Source organism: Rhincodon typus, chromosome 6, assembly GCF_021869965.1.
Source record: "Rhincodon typus isolate 14 chromosome 6, sRhiTyp1.1, whole genome shotgun sequence".
Classification (NCBI taxonomy): domain Eukaryota; kingdom Metazoa; phylum Chordata; class Chondrichthyes; order Orectolobiformes; family Rhincodontidae; genus Rhincodon; species Rhincodon typus.
Window position 1 is genome coordinate 2,396,783 of NC_063337.1, and position 26,571 is coordinate 2,423,353.

Consider the following 26,571-nt stretch of genomic DNA (forward strand, 5'->3'; position numbering starts at 1 on the left):
GTGAGTTCACGTTCTTCATTTAAGGAGAAATCCAGTGAGACACCAGTTGGGAATCAGTCGTCATATTTTCTTCTAGCAACACGCTTGCGTTTCGTGAATGACTTCAGGACAGTAGCAGTAGAACGATCTTGTTTGGTGATTGTGCTGTAGTCTAGTGATTTTAACTGGGGGACAGTTCCCACTACATAACTCCTTTGAAGAGGGAATGGGAAAAAGAGAGAAAGAGGTGGAGTGTTAATCTCCTGGAGGTGGGGTCTCATTGATATTTACAGATGAGGAGACCATTCAGCCCATAGTACTTGTGCAGTTCTTTGAAAGAGCTATCCCGTCAGTCACACTCCCTTTTCATCATCAGTTGCATTTATAGAGCACCCTCATTATCAGAGCTCAATTCAGGGTGGAAAATAGATGCTGAGCTAGCCAGCGATGCCTGGATCTCAGAATTGCTACAGTCCATTTTCTCTTAGGCTAGCACCTAATGCCATTGGGAAGGGAGTTCCAGGATTTTGAACCAGTAGCACTGATGGAATAGTGATATATTTCCAAGTAAGAATGGCGAGTGGCTCAGAGAGGAACCTGTAAGTGGAGGTATTCCAAGAACTGGACACAATACACCACCTGAGGCTGAACTAGTAGTTTATACATTCAGCCTAACATCCTCATTTTTGTACTCTATTCCTCTATCAATAAAGTTCAGGATCCCATTAACAAAAAGTTGAAGAGGAGGGACGAGAAAATGGAAATAAGTATAACGGATGAGGGGAAACAATCTCTCTCTCTATTTTTCCAGGCTCCTTGTGGTTTTGAAAACTTTAACCAAATCTCCTCTTAGACACATCCTGTCCAAGGGAGAACAGTCCTAACATTACATTGTTATAATCTGGAACATGCTTTCTGAAAGGACAGATTTAATACTATTTTTTAAAAAGGAATTGGCTAAATATCTGAAGAGAGATTAATTGCAGGGTGGTGAGGCATATGTGGGAAGAATGGATCTAACTAGATAGATCATTTAAAGAGACTGCATAAGCATAATGGGCTGAATGGCCTCCTAGAATCACTACAGTATGGAAGCTGGCCATGTGGCTCATTGAGTCTACACTGACCCTCAGAAGAGCATACCACCCAGACCCAGCAGCTACCTTACCCCTGTAACCCTGCATTTTCCCATGACTAATCCACCTAAGCCCGCAAATCCCTGGACACTATGTGCAATTTAGCCTGGCCGATCAGCCTAACCTGTAGGTCTTTGGACTGTGGCAGGAAACCAAAGCACCTGGAAGAAACTCAAACAGACATGGGGAGAATTTGCAAACTCTACACAAACAGACAGTCACCTAAGGGTGGAATCAAACCCAGGTGGTGTGAGGCAACAATGCTAACCACTAAGCTACTGCATGATGTGTGATTCTAGCATTCTAAGAAAAGTTTTTATAAAGTCTGTTGATGACTAATTGTGAGTCTGAGGAAGCACAGAATTCATTGTGGAAGAGGGCAGGTTAATGATTTATGATGGTTCTGTGTGTGTTCATGGTCTGGCTAATTATACGGAGCTGTAGGCTGGTCTCTCTTGGCACCATTTGCAGAAGAATAGTGGAGTTCTCCTAATACTTCTTCACGCTGGCTCAAACAGATTACCTCATTATATATTGTGGTACCTATTGCGGCCCAAATTGACTGCTGTGCTTCTTTCATTTCAACAGTGGCAACATCTTTTAAAAATATTGTTTCATTGGCTCTAAAGTGTTCGGGGACATCCTCAGGAAGTGAAAGGTTCTAAATAAATGTAAGTTCTTTATTTTTGGATGAAAGCATGCAGTCCCCTGATGCAAGAACAATTTTTGCACTGCCTGAACCAAATCTGGTGTGTAGTAGTGGAGTGTTTATTGCACCAGACTAGCAGCCAGAGTGAGAGTTTAAATGCTATTGGGACAAAATGCAAAAATCTCAGTAAATGTGATGTTTGGTCACCGGATAAGGTGACGGAAAGTTGTCAGACTTTAATTAAAACTCCTGTCCCACAGGAAGGGAGCTTGAGGGCCTTAGTCTCAGCCTGAGAGTGTTCCTGCCTCCACACCAACAGCCTTCAGGACAATCTGCTCCTGCTCCCAATTGGATGTGGGTACTTATACAATCGTAAGACATATGAGCAGAAATAGGCCATTCTTTCCAGCAAGACATGCAATGAGATCATAGCTAATCTGATAAATCTTCAGCTCCACTTTTCTGTCTTTTCCCCTGTAGCCCTTGATTCCCTTTATTAAAAATCTAGTATATCCAAGGCTGAGGTAGACAATGTCCCAGCCTCTGCGGGGAAAGAAATTCCACTGGTTCGTTTCCCCATGTGAGAAGAACTTCCTCTTCTCTGTCCAAGAAGGATAAGGGTTTGACTATATCATGCACTCCTTGGTCAAATAGGTTATTGATGGTCGACCCTCCCACGATGTTTTGTCGCTTTGGTCAGACAGGTAAGGCACTAGGAGAGTTACTCACTGAGTAGACACAGCCTGTTGGAAGGGGATATATTTGGTCTTAGATCACCCTATGATTCAATGAGATAGAGGAGGCACGGATTCCCAGCTGGGTACCTGTATCCTTTGACCAGTTCCAGAGGGTTGCCATGTAGTGTCAGGCTCCGTAGGTGAGGCAATGAGGCCAACTTATCCACCTCATACAGTTCACTGATCTGGTTACCGTGTAGATTGAGAATTTGTAGTTTGGTGCACTGGATGAGGACCTATTGAGAGATGAAATGGGTGACAGATGACTACTGGTAAAATTCCCAAACCAAAGTGATGTTGGCATCATTTTATATTCAAACATTACTTATTCATTCGTTCCTACATTTATTAGTGATAACGCCACGTTACAGGACAAAGACAGTCAGTATTTATACCAGAGGTCTGGAAATATAATGATACTTATGGCTATCTGCTGCCTGAAGCATGGATTAAGACTGCCAAATATACTTCAAGTAGGACAAATGTCATCCCCCTACACACACCACCACCAATCCCTGTCACTGGCCACCCAGAAGGCTCTGGTCTGGACCTTAGCTCAAGCAAATGTTAAACCCAAACAATCTCTCAACATCCAAAGATCCTCTGCAACTGCTGGATAGATTCACAGTGCACTCTGAATACAATAATCTCGCAAATCAGTGGCACCAAGCAGGGATTGAAAGGTTATGTTCAAACACGGCAAATCACTTCACGATAGTTAGGAGGTTATTTTTGCTACAGGGAAGGAAGAGATTTTTTTTAAAAAAGGACAGTGAACTGTGATCTCGAACACTGCCTGAAAAGTGTGGTGGAAGCAGATTTGGTAGCAGCTTGCAAAAGGGATAAAAAAAATCTTGAAAGTTCTGCAGGGGTTTTGGAAGAGACAGAGAACAGGAATGTCGGAATAATTGGAGAGCTGTTGTAAAAAGCTGGCATGGCCAGGCTGGGCTGAATGGTCTCCAATGCTGTATGATTCCACAACATGGGAGCTTTGCATCATTTGAGGTGCTGTTTATTCTTACATGCAGTGTTCAGATTAAATGACCAAGCTAATCTCAAAATAGCAAAAAATCAAACTGGATTTCTAAAGCAGGGTTTGATGATGCAAATTAGCAGAGGCGATGTTAGTCCAGTAAAGACCATTTAGACACAATATTCAATACAGTGCACCAGTCAGGTCATCCAGTTTATATTAAACAAAAAATTGCAAATGCTCAAAATCAAACATAAATAGGGATTTCTGGAGAACATCAACAGGTCTGGCAGCACCTATGGAAAGAAAACAGAGTCAATGTTTTGAATCCAGTGACCCTTCTTCAGAACTTGAGACCCCCTATTTCATTGATGTAGTGTTTTTCATGTCTCAAGGTGCTTCACAAGTATGACAAAGCCACCAACGGTGATGCAGTTAAAATCAGGGATGCAAAAGAAGGTAGAAGTGGAGCAACACAGAGGTATGAGAAAGTTGTTGGGGTGTAAGAGGTTACATCTAAGGCTTATATTCCCAAAAACCCTTCAGTGTAATAAAACAACCCAACCACCTTATAAATTAAACTGGACACTGAAACACATTTGCTACAGAGGATCGGGTGACTAAAAGCTGAGTTGGTTTTAAGAAGTTGGGAAGGAAGAAGATGATTGAGGGAGGGGTTTTCAGAGCTTGGTGCTCGGTCAGCTGAAGACGTGGTCACAAATGATGGAGCTATTGAGGTTTGGGATGCACAAGATTGTAGGGGCTGGAAGATGTTGAGAGGCATGGGAATACCACCACCTGCAAATTCCCCTCCAAACCCAGTCACCACCCTGAATTGGAAGTATGTTGCCATTCCTTCATGGTGACTAGGTTGAAATCCTGGCACTACCTCTCCAACAGCATTGTGTACACCAAACAGACAGCAGTGGTTCAAGAAGGCAGCTCACCACCACCTTCTCAAGGCAACTATGGATGAGCAATAAACTCAGGCTCAGCAGCAATGCCCATAAGAACAAATTTTAATAAAAGGTTACAGAGATAGGGATGAGTGAGACCATGGAGGTTTTGAAAGCATGGATGGGAATTTTAAAATTTGATATACTACTGGACCAAGAGAGCTAGTACAGCACAGTTAACACAAGGGGTAATAAGTAAACAGAACTTAGGACAATAGGACAAAAACAGCAGACTTTTGGATGACCTCAGATTTGCGTATATGGTGTATGAATGCCAGGTGGAATTGGATGACAAGTCTGGAGGTGGCAAAAGATTAGAAGTTTCAGTAGCAGAGAATGAAGTAGTGATGAAGTTGGGGGATGGTATGCAGGTGACAGTAAGTGGTTTTAGTGATGGTGAAAATAAGACACTAGGAGTAGGCCATTTGCTAACAGTCTGGAAGCAGGAAGGGAAGGCATTTTCTGGCTATGATGGGATAGAGAAGAAAGAATCTGTGTCTGTATGAAGCTTGTCTAAATGGCTATTGGAGGCGGCCAGTGGAGAAAAGCTGGTTTGATTTCAATTCAACTAAAGAAACCCTTGCAGCTACCTACAGGGTCAATACTGGGAAAGCTGTTGAAGGAGAGGTCAATCCAAAACAAACGTTCTGGTTCCACAAGCAAGGCATCAACCACCTGCTGCAGTCCACTCAGGTCACATAGACGGTTGTGGCTCAGACGCAAGGAGCAGCTCTTCAGCTTCTTATTCTCTGTGTATTCGTTCGGTCTGAAGCCAGTCCGCGGGGTCAGTTTGACGCAGTCTGCATAATGGACAGAAAGAGTTAGAAAGGAATCTAAACTGCCCTGGAAGTTCAATGCACAACAAAACACACTGGAGTCACTGAGCTAATTACCAATTCCCAACTTGTTTTGTAGCACAGATTGAAGTAATAAAGATCAACAAATCCGCATTGGCCCTTTGCTATATTGTTCCCAAACTAACCCTGCTGCCCCACTCTTTCCTTGGGTCTCCATATCATTCCTGAACTACAATAATTGTATTTATATAGCACCTTTGAAGTAATAAAGTGTCCCAAGGTGTTTCACTGAGACATTATGAAACAAAATATGACAGTGCGCCACATGAGGATGTATCAGGACAGGTGACCAAATGCTTAATTAAAGAGGACTTAATCAACATCTTAAAGAGCAACACAAAGAGAGAGGTGGAAAGGTTTAGGGAGGGGAGTCAACTCTTGATTCCCTCAGTAACCTGGGATTTGTGCCATCCAAATGTGGTGATGTGTCCAGTTTAAATCGTCCTATCCTCTTGTCTTTTTGTTCCATTCAGAATCCTAGCAACTTTGTTTACTGTAGCTTTAGAGATACTATCATGTCTTCTGCACCTTCTGCATCCCCAACAACAGATCTCTATTTGCCTTTCTAATCCATCCACCATTCCTCTTCACAGTTAATATTCTTACTGAAAACTGCAAATATTGCAGCTGCTGGAAATATGAAAAAAAACTGGAAGTTTTTTTTATTCATTAATGGGAATGAGGGTATTGCTGGTCAGGCAGAACTTATTGCCCAGAGGACAGGTCAGAGTCACCCACATTGCTGTGGGTCTGGAGTCACATGTAGGCCAGACCAGGTAAGGATGGCAGTTTCCCTCCCTAAAGGATATTAGTGAACCAGATGGGTTTTTACAACAATCGACAATGGATTCATGGTCATCATTAGACTCTTAATTCCAGATATATTTTATTGGATTCAAACTCCACCATCTGCTGTGGCGGGATTCAAACCCGGGTCTCCAGAACATTATCTGGGTCTCTGGATTAACAGTCTAGTGTTAATACCAATAGGCCATTGCCTCTCCTTGTTGCAAATACTCAGCAGGTTAAGCAGTATCTATGGAGAAGGACAGGCAGAGTTAACAAGTAGGAGTTTCCTTCCTGGATGGGGAGCAAAGTCTGCTGGATCCAAACCCATCTTTGGGTGGATAGAAACAGTCAGTCATCGGCCATAATTTCATAGGGGATCCCCCTTCATTGGCCCAGAGATGCCAAGGGTCTAACCAAAGTAATGCGACTCTTATACATCTCATGTTATTCCACCAACTTAGTTCATCTCCAGCGCCATTTTATTTTTATCTTTTGTAATTTTCTCTCTGACTTAACCGGATTACAGGTCATCCTTTCACTTGCTTCTCAGCATTGCACTTCACTCACACTGTCTGACACTTTTGATCACCTGCAGAGACTTGTTATTCAGCCTGTTGATGCTCCGTAACACCATTTGTACAATTGTTTGATCTCTCTGCCTATAAATTCTGTGCTTGTGTGCTTTTCTTCACTTCACCTGACAAAGGACCAGTACTCCAAAAGCTTGTGATTTCAAATAAACCTGTTGGACTATAACTTGGTGTCATGTGACTTGACCTTTAAAGGACAAGATCATGATACTATTACTCTATCATATCATGTCACTCAAGGACATAAAATCTCAGTTTCCATCTTCATTGGGGCCTCTTGAAGCATGACACAATGATAGAAGCACATTACCATTTGTTCAAACAGCTTACTTAGTATTATCCCAGACAGTGATGTGCCATTAAAAAAAAAATTAATTCTTTTCTTAGTATGTTGCTCATGTCTAGTTCTTATGGGGGCTAACAGAAATATTGTCACATCAGGGACAAACACCCTATTGAAGGTGAAAACCTACATCACAATGGCAGATCAGAATGTGTAGGCCTGATCTAAACCCACCTTGGCGTTGATTACTACATCTGCCATTCATTGTTTTTCCTTCAGGTTGGAAAAATGCCTCAGTCGTTGCAGTGGCCTGGAATTCAAGCCAGAATAATCCCTCGATTCGCAGACGCAAATTGGGAAGTACTTTAAGCATGAGGAAGAGTTGAGAGGTCCTCTTCCCAGAGGGTGGCAGCAGGAAGTCACCCACCGAAGCCAAGCAGGCACGGATGGAGATAACAGACACAGGCAGCAGATGGAGTGTTTTTTGCAGAAAGTGGAAGGGGTTCAACAACCTGTTTCACTTCAACAATGAGATTGCAATAACAATTTATTGATCTTTGTAGGATAATAGGTCGGTACAACATCGTGGGCCAAAGGGCCTGTACTGTGCTGCACTGTTCTATGTACTATACAATACCTGGGTGATGAGCAAACCCAGTGAGCAGGAGGAGGTGCCAAAAATGAGGTCAGCCAAGAGCAGTCCCCCTCAGAGGATGGAAGACAGATACAGCACCACCGAGCTGGGCTCACTGAGCTTCCTTTCTAGACCAGCAGCAGTAAAATGTGCTCTCACATCTTGGAGGCTCAAGGCAACGCGAAGTAATGGGTGCAGAATGGACACCACCATGCAGTGCACGTGTCACCATGGCTCAAGGCTTAATGTGCCTCAGCTTCTCCAACGAGAGTGGCCAACCCCAACCTGGAGAGTCACAGTATTCAGAGTTGTTCCCTTTACAGTCGTGACCTGTCGGTGACATTAACAGGAGCATCTGTGCAGTGATGGAGGCTGCCTCTGTAATGATGCCAGTGCAGCAGCCTCCAGAGATGCCCTATGGACATCTCCACAATCAGGACAATTGCCCCATGCATCTCAGCCACAAAATAAGACATTGAACAGCCCGCCTCACGTCATCTGAGGAGACAATGAGAGTCCTGATTTGGTCCTGGGTCAGATGTAAAGTCAATGTAACAGGGGTGGTATATTTTTTAATCACCCTTTTCAGGCATGTTATGACACACATCAGGAGTGAATGGGACTTGAACCCAGGCTTCCTGGCCCAGAGGTAGGGACACTACCAGTGTGCTATAAGAGTTGTAAAGGATTAAGGCTCCTCCAAGCTGGAATTGAATCATTAACCTAAGAACTTGGGTCTTGTGATCATAGAAAATAGTACAAATCAATCGTTTTGAATCATTTTGTCATTTCAAGAACCTGAATGCAACCTGTTCTCATTACTTAACCTCCACAGCCCTGTTATATATTGGCAGATTTAATGACTGACCTCCTGATATCCCTAAAGCCTGTCCTCCATCACAAGACAACAGTCTGGAGTGTGACGGAATACTCTCCACTTGTCTGGAGGAGTGTAGCTCCGACAGCACTCAAGAAGCTTGACACCATCCAGCCCACTTCTCAATCTCAATTTGAAACACATCTTATCAGATGATGAAATTTGAATTCAATAAAAAATCTAGAATAAAAAGTAAGCTTAATGGAACTATGACTTCTGTCAATTGTCATAAAAACCCATGTAGAGTCATCTAGACTCGAAATGGTAGCTTGCTTTCTCTCCATGAACGCTGCCTGACCCACTGTGATTTCTGGCATTTTTTGTTTTTAGTTCACTAATGTCCTTTAGGAAAATCTGCCATCCCTACCTGGTCTGGCCTACATAGGACTTAAAACCTACAGCATTGTGGTTGACTCTTAACTACCCACTGGACAATCAGAAGTGGACAATACATGCTTGCCTTGCTGGTGACATCTTTATCCCCTGAACAAATTAAAAATAGCTAATTGTGTAAGGTTCCATGCGAGACGACAGTGAAACCTCTGGGCAGTTGTGTGTCCGTCACAGGTTGTAAGAGCCTGCATGCCCCAGGCAATGGCTTCAAGGGTTAGAGAGAGTTCCAGACTTTGTTATTTTTCCTGGGTCAGAGGGACTGAGTTGAAACAAGCCTGAATCAGACAATCCCTGACATTAATGGCATCCTGAACCTCAAGCCCCATGTTGGACATAGTGAACCTCAGCATTCTGCAAACTCTCTCTACACCTCCTCTGTCGTGTCCTGCTTCTCTCTGCCTCCAATGAGCCATCATATTGGACTCAAAATCTTAACTTTATTTCTGTCTTTCACAGGTGCAACCAGGACTGCTGAGATTCTTCACAACTATCTGTGTTTGTTTCAGATTTCCAGCATCTTCAATATTTTACTTTTATTATCCCAGTTAATATCTGGGTAGTTAAAATCCCCAATTTGTGCCTCATTATTTTACATTTTTCTGAAATTTGAGTACATTTCTTGAGTACAATTGATCCTTTCTTTTACTCTGCCTGACAGTTTGGGGGCTCAAAGTATACTCCCAACATTGTGTTTTGTCCTTTTATGTTTTTTACTTCTACCCATATTGCCCCATTTGATTATCCTTCCAAGATAATATCCTTCCCATTGCTGTAATCCTTGATTAATACTGTGACCCCTGCCCTTTCTATTCTCCTTCCTATCTTGTCTGAATACATTTTTAACCAGGAATGTTGAGCTGCCAATCCAACTCATCTTTCAGCCAATTCTCAGTCAATAATAACATCATACTTCCACATGCCTATTTGTGCCCTCAGGTCACATCGTATTCCTCAGCCTCCTTGCACTAAAATATATTCCATTTAGCCTTAACAGATTCACTTCCTTTTTATCTAGTTTACTAATTTCCTCTGCCTTCTAGACTCACTTACACATGTTGATTCTAAATTTTTTTTAATTCACATGGGCTTTGTTGGTTAGGTCAGCTTTCATTACTCGGCCCCAAATGCCCTTGAAGCAACTGGCTTATTCAGACATTTCGGAGGGTAGTTAAGAGGCAAACACATTGTTGTGGGTATGGAGCCAGAACGGGTAAGGATACAGATTTCCTTCCCTAAATAACATTACTGAACCAGATGGGCTTTTACAACAATTGACACTTGTTAAATAGCCACCATTAGGCCAGCTTTTCATTCTAGATTTTTGCTCTGGTGGGATTTGAACCCGATTTGTATCCCAGAACATTAGCCTGGGGTTCTGGATTTCTCATCTTGCGACACCACCACTACACCACCACCGAATTTTGACCTCTCAATGATATTTCTGTTTTCACATCATTATTTTCCTAGACTATAGACCCTCCTGCTCTTTTTCCTTTCCCGTCTTTCCTGTACAATTGCCACAACTGGATTATTAAGCATTAATACACCCCCCCACCCACTGCTTAGGGGGCGGGGGCAAGGTCTTGGTCACCTGCACTCAGGATAGACGTGCCCACAATTCATGGTCTTTGCCGAGCAGACTATGCGTTTGTATTACTATATTATAAATCTTACTGAGCAATCTTTGTGCTATGATCCCACTAATCCTATATTATTCAAATGAGCAAAATTAAGGGGTTATTGAAAATGTGAAACTTCTGTGAATATTTATAGATTATCACACGTCACCAGATAAGGTTTCCAGATTTCTGAAGGAATAATCCACAATTGGACCGTACAAGATGGAATCAAACTCTTTTGTTTTAATGGACCTGTGGAAATAAAAGTTACAGTACAAATTAAGGGGCAGGAAGACAAGCAATTTTACTTAAGTGAATAGGACGGATAGATTCAACCCCTACAACTCACTAAATCATGTGGTATTAACTTCACATTCTTAATTGATGGGACTAATTATATTGCTCTTGCAGACAGCCAGTATGGGCTCAATTGGCTGGAGGGCCTTTTCTGTGTGGTGACCATTTTACAATTCTTGGTACACAGCATGTCCACCCACCCATCGGCTGTACTGTACAATAGTCATTGATGAAGAAAGACATTTTGTCAAAGTTTTTCATCTCGCATTCATGGACAGTGGATGCTGATTGGTAGAGGCATTGTTACACCTCTGTAGGGTAGAATGTTCGAAATGAAGCCCACTATTCCCAGAGATGTCACAAAGTCTTCATGCATATGCAAATTCCCCAGCTTTTAGACTTAGGTTGATGGATACCATGGACTTCTGTACTTAACAAGAATCACTATTTACTACAAATAAATAGACACTAGCTACAGATAAATAATTATGAACAGTCAGCACGACTCTACTAGTTAAAACTTTAACTCCCTTATAAACTCTACATACACATACTGAGAGAAACAAAGAAAAAACATGGTTGTTGTAGGTGGAGGGAAAGAGTGGGCAGGCAGTTCAGTGGTCCCTATCCACAGGGTTTGCTGAGATGATCCTTTTGCTGATCAGAACATTGATTTGTGATCTTTCTTCAAGTAGTTTCATTTGCTTGCAGGAGTTACAGGTAGCTGATATACATGTGCATACAGGCTAAGAGCCACAGCTTACTGCAACTGCTGAGGGAAAAATAATCTGGCTTCCTTCAATCTTAAGGTACATTGTATTGCTGAGAAAAGAGACACCCCCTGCCCTTGTGGAGATCTAATAGCTTCTCCCAAATATTCACACCCTCAAGCTGTTCAGTTACCTGGTAGCCAATCACATAGCTGTTGGCAGACAGATGCCTTTGATAATAGGTCACTAATCCACAAACCAAATAGCTACTTGTTGCCAGCCAAAGCTCTATGTATATACAACACTTGGCTTTCAAACTATTCACCCACTGTTTTAACATATGGCAATGTAAACAGCACTTACAATGACTGTCAGGATACTTGCTTTTAAAAAGTGCAGCAATCCTTCAATAATCCTTGGAGACAGTAAGGACTGCAGATGCTGGAAGCTAAAGTCAATAAATATGGAGTTCAAAAAGCACAGCAGGTCAGACAGCATCCAAGAAACAGGGAAGTCAATGTTTTCGTACGAAACATTAACTTCTCTGCTCCTTGGATGCTGGCTGACCTGTTGTGCTCTTCCAGCTTCAATAATCCTTGGTTTTCGAAAGTTATTTTCCCATTTAAGTCCTTAATCCTTTGCAGCATTGCCTTAGAGAATGCACCAGTTAGTAATGACTAACAGTTAACTTCCAAGCTTTGTTTAAACGTTTCCACCAGGTATCTCATTGTTTCATTTCTTGGGGCAATGCCTTGATCAGAGTCCACTTGCCAACTAATCAGCATTCTCCTCTCACACATCATAAAATATTGCTCCCTCTTACATTAATATTTCTTGTGAATTGTCCTGATGAAGGCAAAACAAAAATATTTGACAAAGTGTGCATTTTTGATCAATACTCAAGTTCAATGCTATCAAATGATAACTTGAGAGCTAACTGTTGAACCGGGGAGGCTAATTGGTCCTGAAAAACTGAACCTTATTGAAAATGAAATCTGAATACAGCATTTTAAAATAATAGGCTTGATTGGAATAGAATTGGTTTCTGTTGTTGACCAGTTTGTCAACTTTGACCAAAAACAACATATTTTAACAAGTTTTTGGTCATCTGACCTAATTTCCTCTTCTGTGGTTCAGTGTCATAAACAAAGACACAAGCTACATTGCACATTATTAAAGGAGTGTCCCCTCTACAAACTAATCATTTTGAACTTGAATATTCACAAAAGTGATCCTTGGGAAGGCTGTATCATATGGGGAGAGGGTAGGTTAACTCGATTTATATTCACTGGATTTTAGAAGAATGAGGGGTTCTTATTGAAATGTGTAAAATTCTGACAGGACTCTGGTCAAAGGGTCTGGAACAAGATTCACGGTCTCAGTATATGGGGTAAGACATTTTGGGCTAAGACAAGCAGAAATATTTTGCTCAGAAGCTGTTGAACCTGTGAAATGTTTTATCCCAGAAAGCAGAGGAAGCAGAGTCACTGAATATATCTGAGAAAGAAACAGATATAATTCGAGAGACTAAAGATGTCAAGAGGTATAGGAGAGATCAGGAATCTGGCATTGAGATAGAAAATCAATTACGATCATGCTGAAAGATGGACTGTGCTCGATATTCCAAATGACCTACTCTTGCTCATGCCTTCTATGTAGATCAGCAAATAAGGAGTCTATCGCTTGAGTCAGAAGATTTGTGTTAGCTAAGTAAATATGTGGTTTTATAATGATTCCGAAATCACCTTTGGAAAATTTGTAACTTGTGTCTTTAACAATTAAGATGTGCTTTTGTTGTTGTTACACAGTATTTAAAATAGAGAAACTGACCATTCAGCACTAGACACGCATGTTAGTTCCATACAGGTGCCAGTAACCTAATATCTGGCAGGAGGGGGGTGGCGTTACAGTACAGCAGCTGCCCATACTATGGGTATATAGGAATTAGGAGGGGTAGGTCATTTGGCTTGTTGAGCGTGCTCCATCATGTAACCCAATCATGGTCATTTCAACACCATTTTCTTGCATATTCCCCATATATCTTGATATCTTCAATAACCATAAATCTATCGATCTCCATGATATTGATATTAATTAGATTACCTTGTTGTTTAGGTTTGCTCCATTGAAGTTACAGGATTAATAATAAATTGTTAATTTTTGTTTAAGTTATAAACTTGGTGTCTGATATCTGTTATTCTTAAAGTCTTAGAGGAACAATTGGACAACTTTGAGGATCAGATGTTTTAATTTTACCATGTTTCAAATCCAGTGTTAGCTTGCTCTCCCTCTGTTGTAATACTACTTCTGTCATTGGTCCCAGTACGAACCATGATCTCTGATTGTTCACCCTCCCATTTCAGGATGCCCCGCGGCCACTTAATGACAGTCATGACCCTGGTCCTAGGGAGACAACATTTGTCCTGGAGTCACATCTGCTGTGCAGTGATAAAGTAGTGGTAGTCCAGAACTCCTGGCTAACATACTGGAGACATAAGTTTAGATCCTCCTGTGGGAGTGAGTGAAATTTGAATTCAGTTAATTTTTTTAAATATCTGTAATCAAAAGCTAGCGGTAACCACATAACCATTGCTGACTGTTATAAAACTACTTCACTAATGTCTTTTAGGAAAGGAAATCTGCATCCTTACTCAGTCTAGCCTACATATGACTCCAGACCTGCAGCAATGTGGTTGCCCTGTGAAACAGCCAAACAAGCCACTGAGTCATGTCACCCTACAAAATCTAAAGGGAGGAATGACACTGGGAGGAACATGTCATCAACCGAGGCACCAGAAACAACAATGGCAAACCCTGTGACAGCATTCTTACTAACATCTGGGTTCTTTTGCCAAAATTGGAAGAGCTGTTCCACAGACTAGTCAAGTGACTCTCTGATATTGTCTGTAAGGTCTAATGCCATGAATATGACTATGTCCCAGACACCAACATCAAAATTGCTGGTAATGTCCTGTTGAAACCAGCACAGATAATCAACACAGTGGTACATAGTCAAGAGGAAATGGCTGCGTGAGTCCTCAACACTGACTGTGGACAGCATGATGTCTCATACCACCAAGTCAATCATTGGCGAAACAAATTCCACCTGCTCCAGAGATGTGTTAGAACATCTCTTTGGAAGAAGAAACAAGATGAGGGAGTGTTTAATGAATTGCAGGACACTGGATAGCTTAGAAACAGGCATTTCTGAGGCCAAAGATGTGTCTCCAGGATGGCGTATTGCCTCCCTAGTGCCAAGCACATCACCAAATGGCTGCAGGACATCCTGAAAGGGGAGGGTGATGAATTAGAGATTGTGGTACATGTTGGTACCAATGATATGGGCAAAGTGAGGAATGAGGTCTTGCATCAAGAATTCAGGGAGTGCACAGGGAATTAAAAAGCAGGACCTTAATGGCTATAGTCTTTGGATTACACCCAGTGCCACATGCTAGTGAGTTTAGAAATAGGAAAATAGAACAGATACATTTGAGGCTCAAGAGTTGGTGCACGAGGGAGGATTTTAGATTTCTGGATCACTGGGACCGTTTTTGGGGAAGGTGGGGCATATACAAATAGGATGGTTTGGACCTAAACCTCATTGAGACCAACATTCTTGCAGGTAGGTTGATTAGTGCTGTGGGGAGGAATTTAAACTAGTCTAAAGGGGGAGGGGACACACAATTTCAATGAAACAGACACACATCATGCTACAGCAAAGGAGGGAAGTCACAATGAGTTCGGCTATGTTGAGTGATGAAAGAGTAAGGCAAGGCTGGATGGTCTTTAATGCTATAAGTGTAACAGGTAAGACTGATAGTTAATAATGTGGATTGATACATGGAAGTATGATATTGTTGCCACCACAGAAACATGGCTGAGGGAAGGATTGGATGGCAACTCAACATTCTGTGGTATAGGATCTTTAGGCGAGACAGAAGAGTGTGTAAAAACAGCAGTGGTGCAGGACTATTAATTAAAGGAGTCAATTACTGTAATGAGGAGAGATGATATCTTGGAAGGGGCCTCAAATAAGGCATTGTGGGCACAACTTATGAACATTAAGGGCAGCTACTTTACTGGGAGTGTATTTAAGGCCCTCAAAGAGTCAGCAGAAAATAGAGGGGGCAACCTGTGTGTGAAGTTGCAGGATATGGGAAGGGTGTTGAATGAATACTTCTCTTCAGTCTTCACTCTGGAAAATGAGAACGTAGGTACAAAATTCAGTAAAAGGGACTGTGAGGAACTTGCAGTTTGAAATTGGCAACAGGGAGGTATTGGAGCTCGGTCGGGTTAAAAACAGACAAATCCCCTGGCCCCGATGAATTGCATCCCAGGCTACTATGGGACACAAGGCAGGAAATTGCAGGGAATCTGAAACAAATTTTTAATTCCTCTCTGGTTATAGGGGAAGTGCCAGAGGACTGGAAGACGGCTAATGTGGTTCCACCATTTAGGAGGGGTGATAGAGGTGAACCAGGAAATTACAGACTGGAGAGTCTCACATGTGGTAGGGAAACTATTGAAGAAAATTCTGAAGGGGGAAATTACTACCCATTTGGAAAGTCGTGGATTAATTAGGGATAGTCAGCTTGGCTTTGTCAGAGGGAGGTCATGCCTAACAAATTTGTTAGAATTTTTCGAAAATGTGATCAAGTGTATCGATGATGAATGTTCAATTGATGTAGTTTATATGGATTTCAGCAAAGCTTTTGACAAGGTCCTACATGGGAGGCTTATTGAGATGGTTTAAGCACGTGGAATTGAGGGAAAATTGCTAAGATAGATCACAAACTGGCTTTGAAATAGGACACAAAAGATAGTGGTAGAAAGCTGTTTGAATGACTGGAGGCTGGGTCCAGCAGTGTATCACAAGGATCTGTACTCAGACCATTATTATTATACATAAATGATATAGATGAAAATATGGCAGGAGTTAAGCAAATTTGCAGATGAACCAAGATTGGATGAGTGTTTAATAGCAAAAAATACGTTTGTAGGTTACAGGAAGATACAGATGAGTTGGTCAAATGGGCAGACTAGTTGCAGATTATATTTAACCTTGACAAGTGCAAGGTGATGCACTTTGGAAGAAGACACAAGACGAGGGAGTATTTAATGAATTGCAGGACACTGGGTAGCTTAGAAGAACGGAGGGAGCTTGGGGTAATTATTCGCAGATCCTTGAAATCAGCAGAGCACGTGAATGGGATACTTAAAAAAGCGTATGTGACACTTGCTTTCATCAGTTGTGGCATACAGTATAACAGCAAGGAGCTAATGTTGGAATTATACAGAGTGCTGGTTAGGCCACAACTAGAGTACTGGTCACCTCATGACCAGAAGAATATGATAGCACTAGAAGGGATACAGAGGAGGTTCACCAGAATGTTGCCTGGGATGGAAAAATTAAGCTAAAGAAGTCTGAAGGGGTCATGATTGAGGTTCATACGATTATGAGGGATATGAACAGGGTGAATAGAGAGCAGCTGTTCTCCTTGGTTGAAGGATCAGTCATGAAGGAACATAGTTTTAGGGGTCAGGCGCAGCAGATTCAGAGGGGATTTGGGGAAAAAAAAACATTTTCCACTCGGTGGTGGGAATCTGGAATGCACTGTCTGGGAATGTTGTGGAGGCTGGTAACCTTACAACCTTTAAAAAAATATTTCGATGAGTACTTCAAATATCATAACATTCAAGGATATGGGACAAGTGTAGGAAATTGGGATTAGCACACTGCTATTGGTAGTTATGTCAGTGCAGACTCGATGGGCCGCAGAGCCTTTTATGCACTGCATGTATCTATGAGTCTACGACTATGGGTCTGTACTCCATGGAGTTTAGAAGGTTGAGGAGTGATCTGATTGAAACTTAGAGAATACGGAGAGGCCTGGATTGAGTGGACATAGAGAAAACGTTTCCACTAGTAGGAGAGACTAGGACCCAAGTGCACAGCCTCAGAGTGAAAGGCTGATCCTTTAGAATTGATATGAGAATGAATTTCTTCAGCCAGGGTTTGGTGAACCTGTGGAACTCATTGCTGCAAAAAAACCCCGGAGGCCAGGTCAAGTAAATGGGATCAATAGAACATAGAACAGTACAGCACTGTACAGGCCCTTCGGCCCACGATGTTGTGTTGAACTTTTACTCTAATCCTAAGGTCTATCTAACCTCCACCCCTACCTTATACTATCATCCATATGCCTATCTAATAGCGGCTTAAATGCCCCTAATGAGGCCGACTCCACTACCCTCTCCGGCAATGCATTCCACGCCCCTACCACTCTCTGAGTAAAGAACCTACCTCTGTCGTCTGCCCTATATCTACCTCCACTCACTTTAAAACTATGCCCCCTCGTAATAGCTACCTCCACCCTAGGAAAAAGTCTCTGGCTGTCCATTCTATCTACACCTCTGATCATTTTGTACACCTCTATTAAGTCACCTCTCATCCTTCGTCGTTCTCAAGAGAAAAGCCCTAGCTCTCTCAACCTCTTCTCGTAAGACCTTCCCTCCATTCCAGGCAACATCCTGGTAAATCTCCTCTGCACCTTTTCCAATGCCTCCACATCTTTCCTGTAATGAGGCAACCAGAACTGGACACAATACTCCAGATGTGGCCGAACCAGGCTTTTGTATAGCTGGAGCATAACTTCACGGCTCTTGAACTCAAACCCTCTATTAATGAAAGCTAACATACCATACGCCTTCTTAACAACTCTATCCACCTGGGTGGCAGCTTTCAGGGAACTGTGAACATGAACCCCAAGATCCCTCTTCTCTTCCACACTGCCAAGAATCTTTCCATTAACCCTGTATTCTGCTTTCAAGTTTGTCCTTCCAAAACGAATCACCTCATACTTTTCAGGGTTAAACTCCATCTGCCACTTCTCAGCCCAGCTCTGCATCCTATCAATGTCCCTTTGTAATCTAGAACAGCCCTCCGCACTGTCCACAATGTGACCCACCTTGGTATCGTTCGCGAACTTGCTAATCCACCCTTCCACTTCTTCATCCAAATCATTTACAAAAATCATAAATAGAAGAGGACCCAGGACAGATCCTTGTGGTACACCACTCATAACTGAGCACCAGGTTGAATATTTTCCGTCCACTACCACTCTTTGTCTTCTAAGGGTCAGCCAATTCTGAATCCAATCTGCCACATTTCCCCCTATCCCATGCCTCCTTACCTTCTGCATGAGCCTACCATGGGGAACCTTATCAAACGCCTTACTTAAATCCATGTATACCACATCCACTGCTCTACCTTCATCCACGTGTTTGGTCACCTCTTCAAAGAATTCAATAAGGTTTGTGAGGCATGATCTACCCCTCACAAATCCATGCTGACTATCACGAATCAAACTGTGCCTTTCCAAGTGATCATAAATCCTATCTCTCAGAGCCCTTTCCAATAATTTGCCCACCACTGACGTAAGACTAACTGGCCTGTAATTTCCGGGGTTATCCCTATTCCCTTTTTTGAACGAGGGAATGATGTTTGCCAATCTCCAATCTTCTGGCACTATACCCGTGGACAGTGAGGCCAAAAAGATCATCGCCAAAGGCCCTGCAATCTCTTCCCTCGCTTCCCATAAAATCCTTGGATAAATCCCATCAGGCCCGGGGGACTTATCTATCTTCAACTTCCTCAAAATTCCTAGCACATCTTCCTTACTAACATCGACCTTCTCTAGTCTACCTGCCTGTTCTCCTCTACAACTAGGTCCCTCTCAGTTGTGAATACCGAAGAAAAGTATTCATTAAGGACCTCTCCTATCTCTTTAGGCTCTGTGCACAAATTCCCTTTATAATCCTTGATCGGCCCTACCCTTTCTCTGGTCATTCTCTTATTCCTCACGTACGTGTAAAAAGCCTTGGAGTTTTCCTTGATCCTCTCCGCCAAGGTTTTCTCATGCTCCCTTATAGCTCTTCTAAGCTCTTTCTTCAGCTCCTTCCTGGATAACTTGTATCCCTCTAGAGCCTTTTCTGTTCCTTGTTTCCTAAACCTTACATAAGCATCCTTCTTCCTCTTAACCAGTCGTTTGACCTCTCTTGAGAACCAAGGCTCTCTCACTCGACCGCATCTTCCCTGCCTTCTAGGGACAAACATATCGAGCACACGCAGTATGCATTCCTTAAACAATCTCCACATTTCAATAGTGCTCTTCCCTGACAGCATCTGTTCCCAATTTATGTTACCCAGTTCTTGCCTAACAGAATTGTAATTACTCTTCCACTAGTTATAAACCTTACCCTGCTGTAGGTACCTATCCTTTTCCATGACTATTGTAAAAGTAACAGAGTTATGATCGCTACCGCCAAAATGCTCTCCTACCAACAGGTCTAACACTTGGCCCGGTTCATTGCCAAACACCAAATCCATAGTGGCCTCTCCTCGTGTTGGTCTATCTACATGCTGTGTCAGGAATCCTTCCTGAACACACTGGACAAAGTCCGCTCCATCTAAACTAGACAACTAAAATGTTTCCATTCAATATTTGGAAAGTTGAAGTCACCCATGACTACAACCCTGTGACTCCTGCACCTTTCCAGTATCTGCCTCCCAATCCGTTCCTCTACTTCTCTGCAACTGTTAGGGGGTCTGTAAAAACCCCCCAACAAAGTGACTGCTCCTTTCTTGTTCTGGACCTCAACCCAAACTGACTCTGTAGACGTATCGTTCTTGAACTGCCTTTCAGTAGCTGCTATACTAGCCCTGACTAGCAATGCCACTCCCCCGCCTCTTTTTCCACTCTCCCTATTTCTTTTAAAGCATCTAAATCCTGGAACTTCCAACAACCATTCCAATGGTTACAGGGAGACTGCAGGAGAATGGGATTGGGAAACACATTAGCCATGGTGGAGCAGACTCAATGGGCTCAATGGCCTAATTCTGTTTCTATATCTTATGATCTTATGAACATCAAGAAAGCCATAGAACTGGCCCTTTCCTGTGAAAATGTGGTACAATGCGTTCAGGAGCTTCATGGGTCCACAGACAGTACAATCTGCAGCTTTGGGCTATCTCCATTGTGCAAGCCAAGTCCCCACCAGAGAACCCTCACGGCTCCCACTAGTTGTCAAGGAGGGCGATTGGAGTCAGAGGCCACAAGCTTCCAGAACCAGACAGAAGTTTCTCCATGATACAGTAAAGAGTAAGAACGTCTATGCCGCACTTGTAGTCATAGGGTCTGCCTGAGACAAGGCTACCAAAACAGGCAAAATGCACACCATTTCACCTCAAGATAGAGCTTTGCAAATAAATCAGTATGACGATTAGGAATTGATACGTTAAATTATAATCACTGCTCCCAAAGTGGCTCCAACTAAGATAAAACTCCAGCTAAATTGCCATCCCCTTGACATTAAAGTAGCCACAGGTATGCCTGCATTTATTGTTTGCAAACAAACCTTTAGGAAACTCCAGTGGGGCATCTTGCCTTTCAGCTTGTGAGTCTCTGCGCTTAGACTGGCCAAATGCACCAGGGAGCCCTTACATATTATGTATGATTTTATTGTCACATGTATTTTACAGTAAGAATACAATAAAATACAGTGAAAGGCTTTCATTTGTCCCTGTGATTCGGTGCCATTTGAATAATTTAAGAATAAGGAAAGAAAAGATATGGCTTAGAGAGAGTCCATTAGTCCTGAGCCGGCTTATCACCATTAACGGCACCTATGCCGCCATCCCTCCTCCATTGCTTCACCGCTGTCTTCACAGGACACAACCAATATCAAAGTCACCGATCCTCAGGCACCAGCTTTCGCCACTCCTCCACCACCACCTGCGCCAGACCATCCAACAGAGTCACATATCTTGCTGCTAGGTTCACCTCGATGTCTCTATGATGCCCTTCCACTACTGCTTTGCCGCCACCAGACCTGGACCCAAACAAAGACGAAGTCGCTGATTCTCAGGCACTATCTTTTGCCACTGGGTCTACCTCGCTGACTTCACCTCTGCTGATGTAGCAGTCGCCAATTCCAATGCCAGGTCCTGTGCTTGCCGCAGAAAAGCAAGAGCTCACTCGAGGCCCATACCTGGCTCACTTGAGATCCATGCTCTCACGCCGCCAATGATGCCTGAGCTCTGGACAAAAGGTAAGCAAAGGTATAGAGAGATAAAAAACAAGAAAAGAGAAAGAATAAGAAAAACAGTTGGAGCAGACGAGCTCCAGCTCAGGAACCCTACTCTGACGCCACCTTGAATGTAATTGAATTCAATTGTAATTGAATATTGGAACCATTATAACCTCAGCTATGGCAGGGCAGCAGATAGTCTGACTCCCTTTAATGGTAGTGCAAGGGACAAGTCCCAATCTTTTGGGAAGGGACTTGCGACAGAAAATCTGCCTGGATTGGCAACAGATTTTTAAAATGAGTACCAATGATCTATACAAAGTCATTAGGAAGTATCCCGAAGTGTTTGAAGAGGGCCTTGTGAAAATTAAAAGGCACCAGAGCCAAGATCTATGTAGACCCAGAGGGCCTACCTGAATACTTCAAGGCATAACCAGTCCCCTTTGCTCTACATACGAAAGTAAAAGTTGAATTAGACTGACGAGAGGAACGTGATATAATTCACCCAGTCCAATTTGCTGAATGGGCTGCGCCAGTAGTCCCAGTGGTAAAACCTCACAATTCGATCTGTTTATGTGGGGATCACATATTTTCTAAACTGAATGTGAGCTATGCTTACCTCCAACTGGACCTTGAGGGGTCACCTAGGGAGCATGTTACTGTAAATACTCACAAAGGACTGTATGAGTACACTCGCTTGCTCTTTGGGGTATCTTTGGCTTCCACCATCTTTCAAAGGGTAATGGAGAACATCCTCCAAGGGGTGCCGAGAGTGGCACTTGGATGATGTTTTCATCTCAGGGGCTACTGCAAAGGAACATGTGGAGAGTTTGGAAGAGGTCTTACTGTGTTTTTCTGAGGCTGGTATCTGACTAACAAGGGAAAAATGTGTGCTCTAGGTAAAAGAGCAAACGTACCTCAGGTACAGAGTCAACAAGACTTGATTATACTTCATCGAAGAGAAGGCGAAAACCATAAAAAGCTCTGGTTTCAAGAAACACAGAGTCAAAGTTTTTCCTAGATCTCAAATTACTTGGGAGGAGATGGGGGGAAGATATGGTAAGGAGCTTTGATGATGGGTCTCCAGTTATCCTTAAAAAAAAATCAAACTCATATCGCACATGGTCAAAACTGGAAAGAGGATCTCCAAAAGAATAGGTTCACCATGAGTGATGGATACCCTCCACAGAGGTGATTTTTTTCAACTGATGAGCCCCTTCCTCAGTGACACTTCAGTGTTTATGGAAGAGATGTTCACCCACCTCTTATACACCCTCAAAAAGACGAGTAAAGCAACAGGAATGGGGTCACGTGTGAAAAGATGTAGGAGGTCCCCTCACCTCAGGAGTGAGAGGGAACTCTCAGACTCAGAGGGGGATGTGAGGCCCAAGGAGATCCAGTAATTAATTTCCCTGTGGAGCTCATTGAGTACAAGTTCCCTTGGTAACTGGCAAGGGCCTGCCCAGTTGGCACTCATCACCTGAGTCCTTTACAGCATAGACCCAGTAGGGGTTGGTTTAGCTCAGTTGGCTGGATGGCTGGTTCGTGATGCAGAGCAATACCAATAGTGACGTTACCATGAAGGACTCTCCTTCTCAATCTCTCCCCTTGTCTGAAGTGTGATGACCTTCAAGTTAAACTAACACCTGTCGTCTCTCTCTAATGAGAGGGCAGATGTATGAGATGATAAGACAAAGTAGACTCAGGTGCTGTTGTGGTGCAGTGGTAGTGTTCCTACCCCTGACCTAAAAGGCCTAGGTTCAAGTCCCACCTACTCCAAAGGTATTTAATAATAACATCTCTGAGCAGGTTGATTAGGAAAAAGGAGGTTAAAAAGTACACCCAATTCCTGTAATGAGCTTTGCTTGTTTTTTTTAATCTACTTACCACCACCAGTAAAAACACCAGTGTAACAAATTGAGTGTTTACAAGCAAAGCCAATTATGGGCAATGCGAACCATCAAAAGGTGGGTGTTTAGGCAAAGCAGGAAGGGACTGAAGTCAAAATGGACGGGGAAATAAGGCACTGTTTCCCCGCTGAGGTGCCTACCCCTATCTAAAACATAGGTGGACATTGCATGCTCCTTCTCCAAGGACACCCGAGTATGAACCTAATCATAATGTGCTTTGCATGCTTATTTCTAATAGCTTATACCTGTGATTTACTGGTGACAGTTAATAGTTAAAAAGAAAAAGAAAGTCACCGTGATTTGGTGATGGGTAAGCCATTTTGGTTATGTGTGATAATATCCACCAATATAAAAAAGAAAATAATACAAGGCGGCCAAAAAAAAAGGCAGGTGCAGGGGGTCTTTTAGTGCAGCGGAAGCGTCTCTACCTCTGAGCCAGAAAGGCTGGGTTCATGTCTCATCTGCTCCAGAAGTGTATCGTAACATTTCTGAACAGGTTGATTTAATAAAAAGCAGACCGTGTTTCACCTGTAATGGGCTTTGCATGTAAAGGTCTAATTGGTTACACAGGTGATTTACTCGTGGCAGTTAATCATTAAAAATAAAGAAAGTCAAGGCGATTTCACGGTGGGGAAACTATTTGGTTCTGTTTAAAAGCACTTCTGGATATAAAAAAGTAAAGCAGACCCAATGTTCACTGTTAAAGGCAAAAAAAAAGTCATAATGATTTGATGGTAGGAAAGTCATTCGGTTGTGTGTGATAACAGTTCCAGATGTATTAAAAAAAAAAGCAGAACCGGTGGGACTCTTGTGCCACAGTGGTGGTGTTGCTGACTCTGAACCAGGAGGCCTGGATTCAAATCTCACTTTCTCCAGTTGTGTGGCATAACATTTCTGAATAGGTTGATTAGAAAATATCCAATATTAGAACTATCTGTCCCAGGCTGGGACGAGTCTATGCACGCCAGGAGTAGTGACTCTATTTGGTATTCAACAATAAATGATGTTCCTCTCCAGTTGGGCTTCCTGAGTTATTACACAAGGATATTAAACGTAGCTACAGAGACAGTGGTGCACCAGTTGTAATCTTCCAAGAATGCTTTGAACCTGGAAAAGTCCCAGAGGACTGGAAATATAGCACCTTTATTTACAAAAAGAATACAATCATCTGTCAATTGAAAATATTAGTCTATTGTAAAAGGATGTAATGGTAGAACATTCAGAAATACATAATGATAAAACAGAGTCAACATGGTTTCATGAGGGTGAAGCCATGGCTGACAAATGTATTAGAATTCTTTGAACAGGTAACAAGCAGGATAAATAAAGGGGAAGCAATAGATATAATAGATTTAGATGTTCAGAAGTCATTTGATAGGTACCATATGTTCGGCTACTTACTAAGAGCCCATGGTGTTGGAAATTGTATTTAGCATTGACAGAGGATTATCTAATTAATAGAAGAGAGAGTTGGGATAAAGAGAGCATTTTCAGGATGGCAATCTATAACCAGTGGTATGCCACAGGGATCAGCGCTGGTGTCACAACTACTGACAATATATTTGAATGACTTAGATGAGGAAAGTGAATGTTATATACCCAAGATTTCAGATTACATAAAAAACATGTGGGTATGAGTTATGAAGAGGGATGTAGACAGGAATGAGAGGTCAGGCATTAGAATAGATGGATCTTCAATGACATAGTCACGATGGCCAAAGGCCTCATTGAGGCGTAAAATCTCTACTGAACCTAAAAAAGGCCCTTCGGCACAGTGTGTCTGTGCCGGTCATCAAGCATCTTTCTATTTTAGTCCCATCCTCCAGCAATTGGCCCACAGCCTTCTTTTCTAATGCTTTTCAAATGTTCATCTATATAGTTCTTAAATGTCTTGAGGGTCCTTACGTCTACCACCCCTTTAAGCAGTGAGTTTCAGATACCCACCCTCTTTTCTGTGCTGTAAAAACTGTATACTACTGCCAATTATTATTATACTGTACAAGTCCAGTAAAAATCTTGTCCCTTGCCAATGTCCTGATGATTACAAGATGAAAAGCTTTGACAATGTGTATTTTCTTTTTCGGCAACACTGAAGTTCTGATTCCAGCCTTGGATGATTGTACAAACACCACACTGACATTCTCCCTATGTTTCCTCCCACAGTCCGCACGTGCAAGTTAGGTGGATTGGTTATGCTAAATTGCCCGATGGTGTTTGGGGATGTGCAGGTAAGGTGGATTTGCCATGGGAAATGTGTGGTTATGGGGATAGGGGGGCCCCCAGTGGAATGCTGTCCAGAGGGTCAGCACAGATGTGATGGGCCAAATGGCCTCTATCTGCACTGTAGGGATTCTACGACTATGTGTCAGAATTTCGTGAAACATAACACCCAAAGAAAACCAAATGGAGTGAACAGAGTGTAAGCTGTGAAATTGATTAACTCAAGGTTTAGTCTGGAAGGCTGTAAAAAGCCTAATAAAAAGGTGAGGTGCTGTGTGTGATATTGGATGGACCAGTGTCTACTGCGCTCTCTCATTTACTGCGGTGCTCCAGCACAACCTTCCTCTTTTGGCATCATGGGGTTGTTAGGGGCAACATGAGCGGTGGCTGCGCGGGGCCCACTGGAAGTTGTAGTTTCCGCGCCAGCAACCACCAGCGGAGGTACCTGGCGAAGGACTATATTTCCCGGCGTGACTTGGAGCGGTTGCGGCCAACCTGCTGTCTCCAGAGGAGAAAGGTGGGCAGCTTGTAAACCCGAGAACCTTTTCAAATACCGTTCCTTTCCCGCGGCGGTTGAACTACCCGTGGTCCGTGCGCCACAGGAATGACGAAGGAAAGAAACGGCTGATGGATGGGACTACAAATCCCAGGGTGCCAAGATAGACGCTCACCCGGCGATGTTGCGCGACGTCGAGGGCCTGGTGGCTTCCTCCTGTTCGTCCACCAGCCATTGATTCGTGTCGCTATCCACCACCTCCATTTCTATCGATCTGGCCGCCGCTTATCGCTCTAGTCAGCCATTGCGGCTGCTGCTAGTGGAGGACGCACGACTAGCTCCCCGCCGTTTTTGTTGCGACAACGTCATCACGCTCA

At 42.9% G+C, this 26,571-nt stretch overlaps 1 protein-coding gene across 2 annotated transcripts; it reads right to left on the bottom strand.

Moving 5' to 3' along the window:
- Positions 1-26,571, bottom strand: lrrc51 (leucine rich repeat containing 51). 2 transcript variants are annotated; one of them, XM_048598513.1, is made up of 5 exons: positions 26,370-26,571; positions 10,642-10,724; positions 5,106-5,230; positions 2,589-2,737; positions 1-192 (listed from the first exon to the last, which is right to left on the bottom strand). In XM_048598513.1, the coding sequence occupies exons 1-5, from the start codon at positions 26,456-26,458 to the stop codon at positions 54-56; spliced, it is 585 nt and encodes a 194-aa protein (XP_048454470.1). In that variant the 5' UTR covers positions 26,459-26,571; the 3' UTR covers positions 1-53. The 2 variants fall into 2 exon arrangements, with proteins under 2 accessions (XP_048454470.1, XP_020379800.1); XM_020524211.2 differs by having other exon boundaries at positions 5,025-5,230; positions 26,370-26,477.

Coding starts and splice junctions, on each gene's coding strand:
- lrrc51 (XM_020524211.2), bottom strand. CDS start 26,458: ATGGAGGTGGTGGATAGCGACACGAATCAATGGCTGGTGGACGAACAG. Junction 10,725..26,369: donor ACGTCGCGCAACATCGCCGG/GTGAGCGTCTAT, acceptor TTATTTCCACAG/GTCCATTAAAACAAAAGAGT. Junction 193..2,588: donor GAACTGGTCAAAGGATACAG/GTACCCAGCTGG, acceptor CCCTCTTCAAAG/GAGTTATGTAGTGGGAACTG.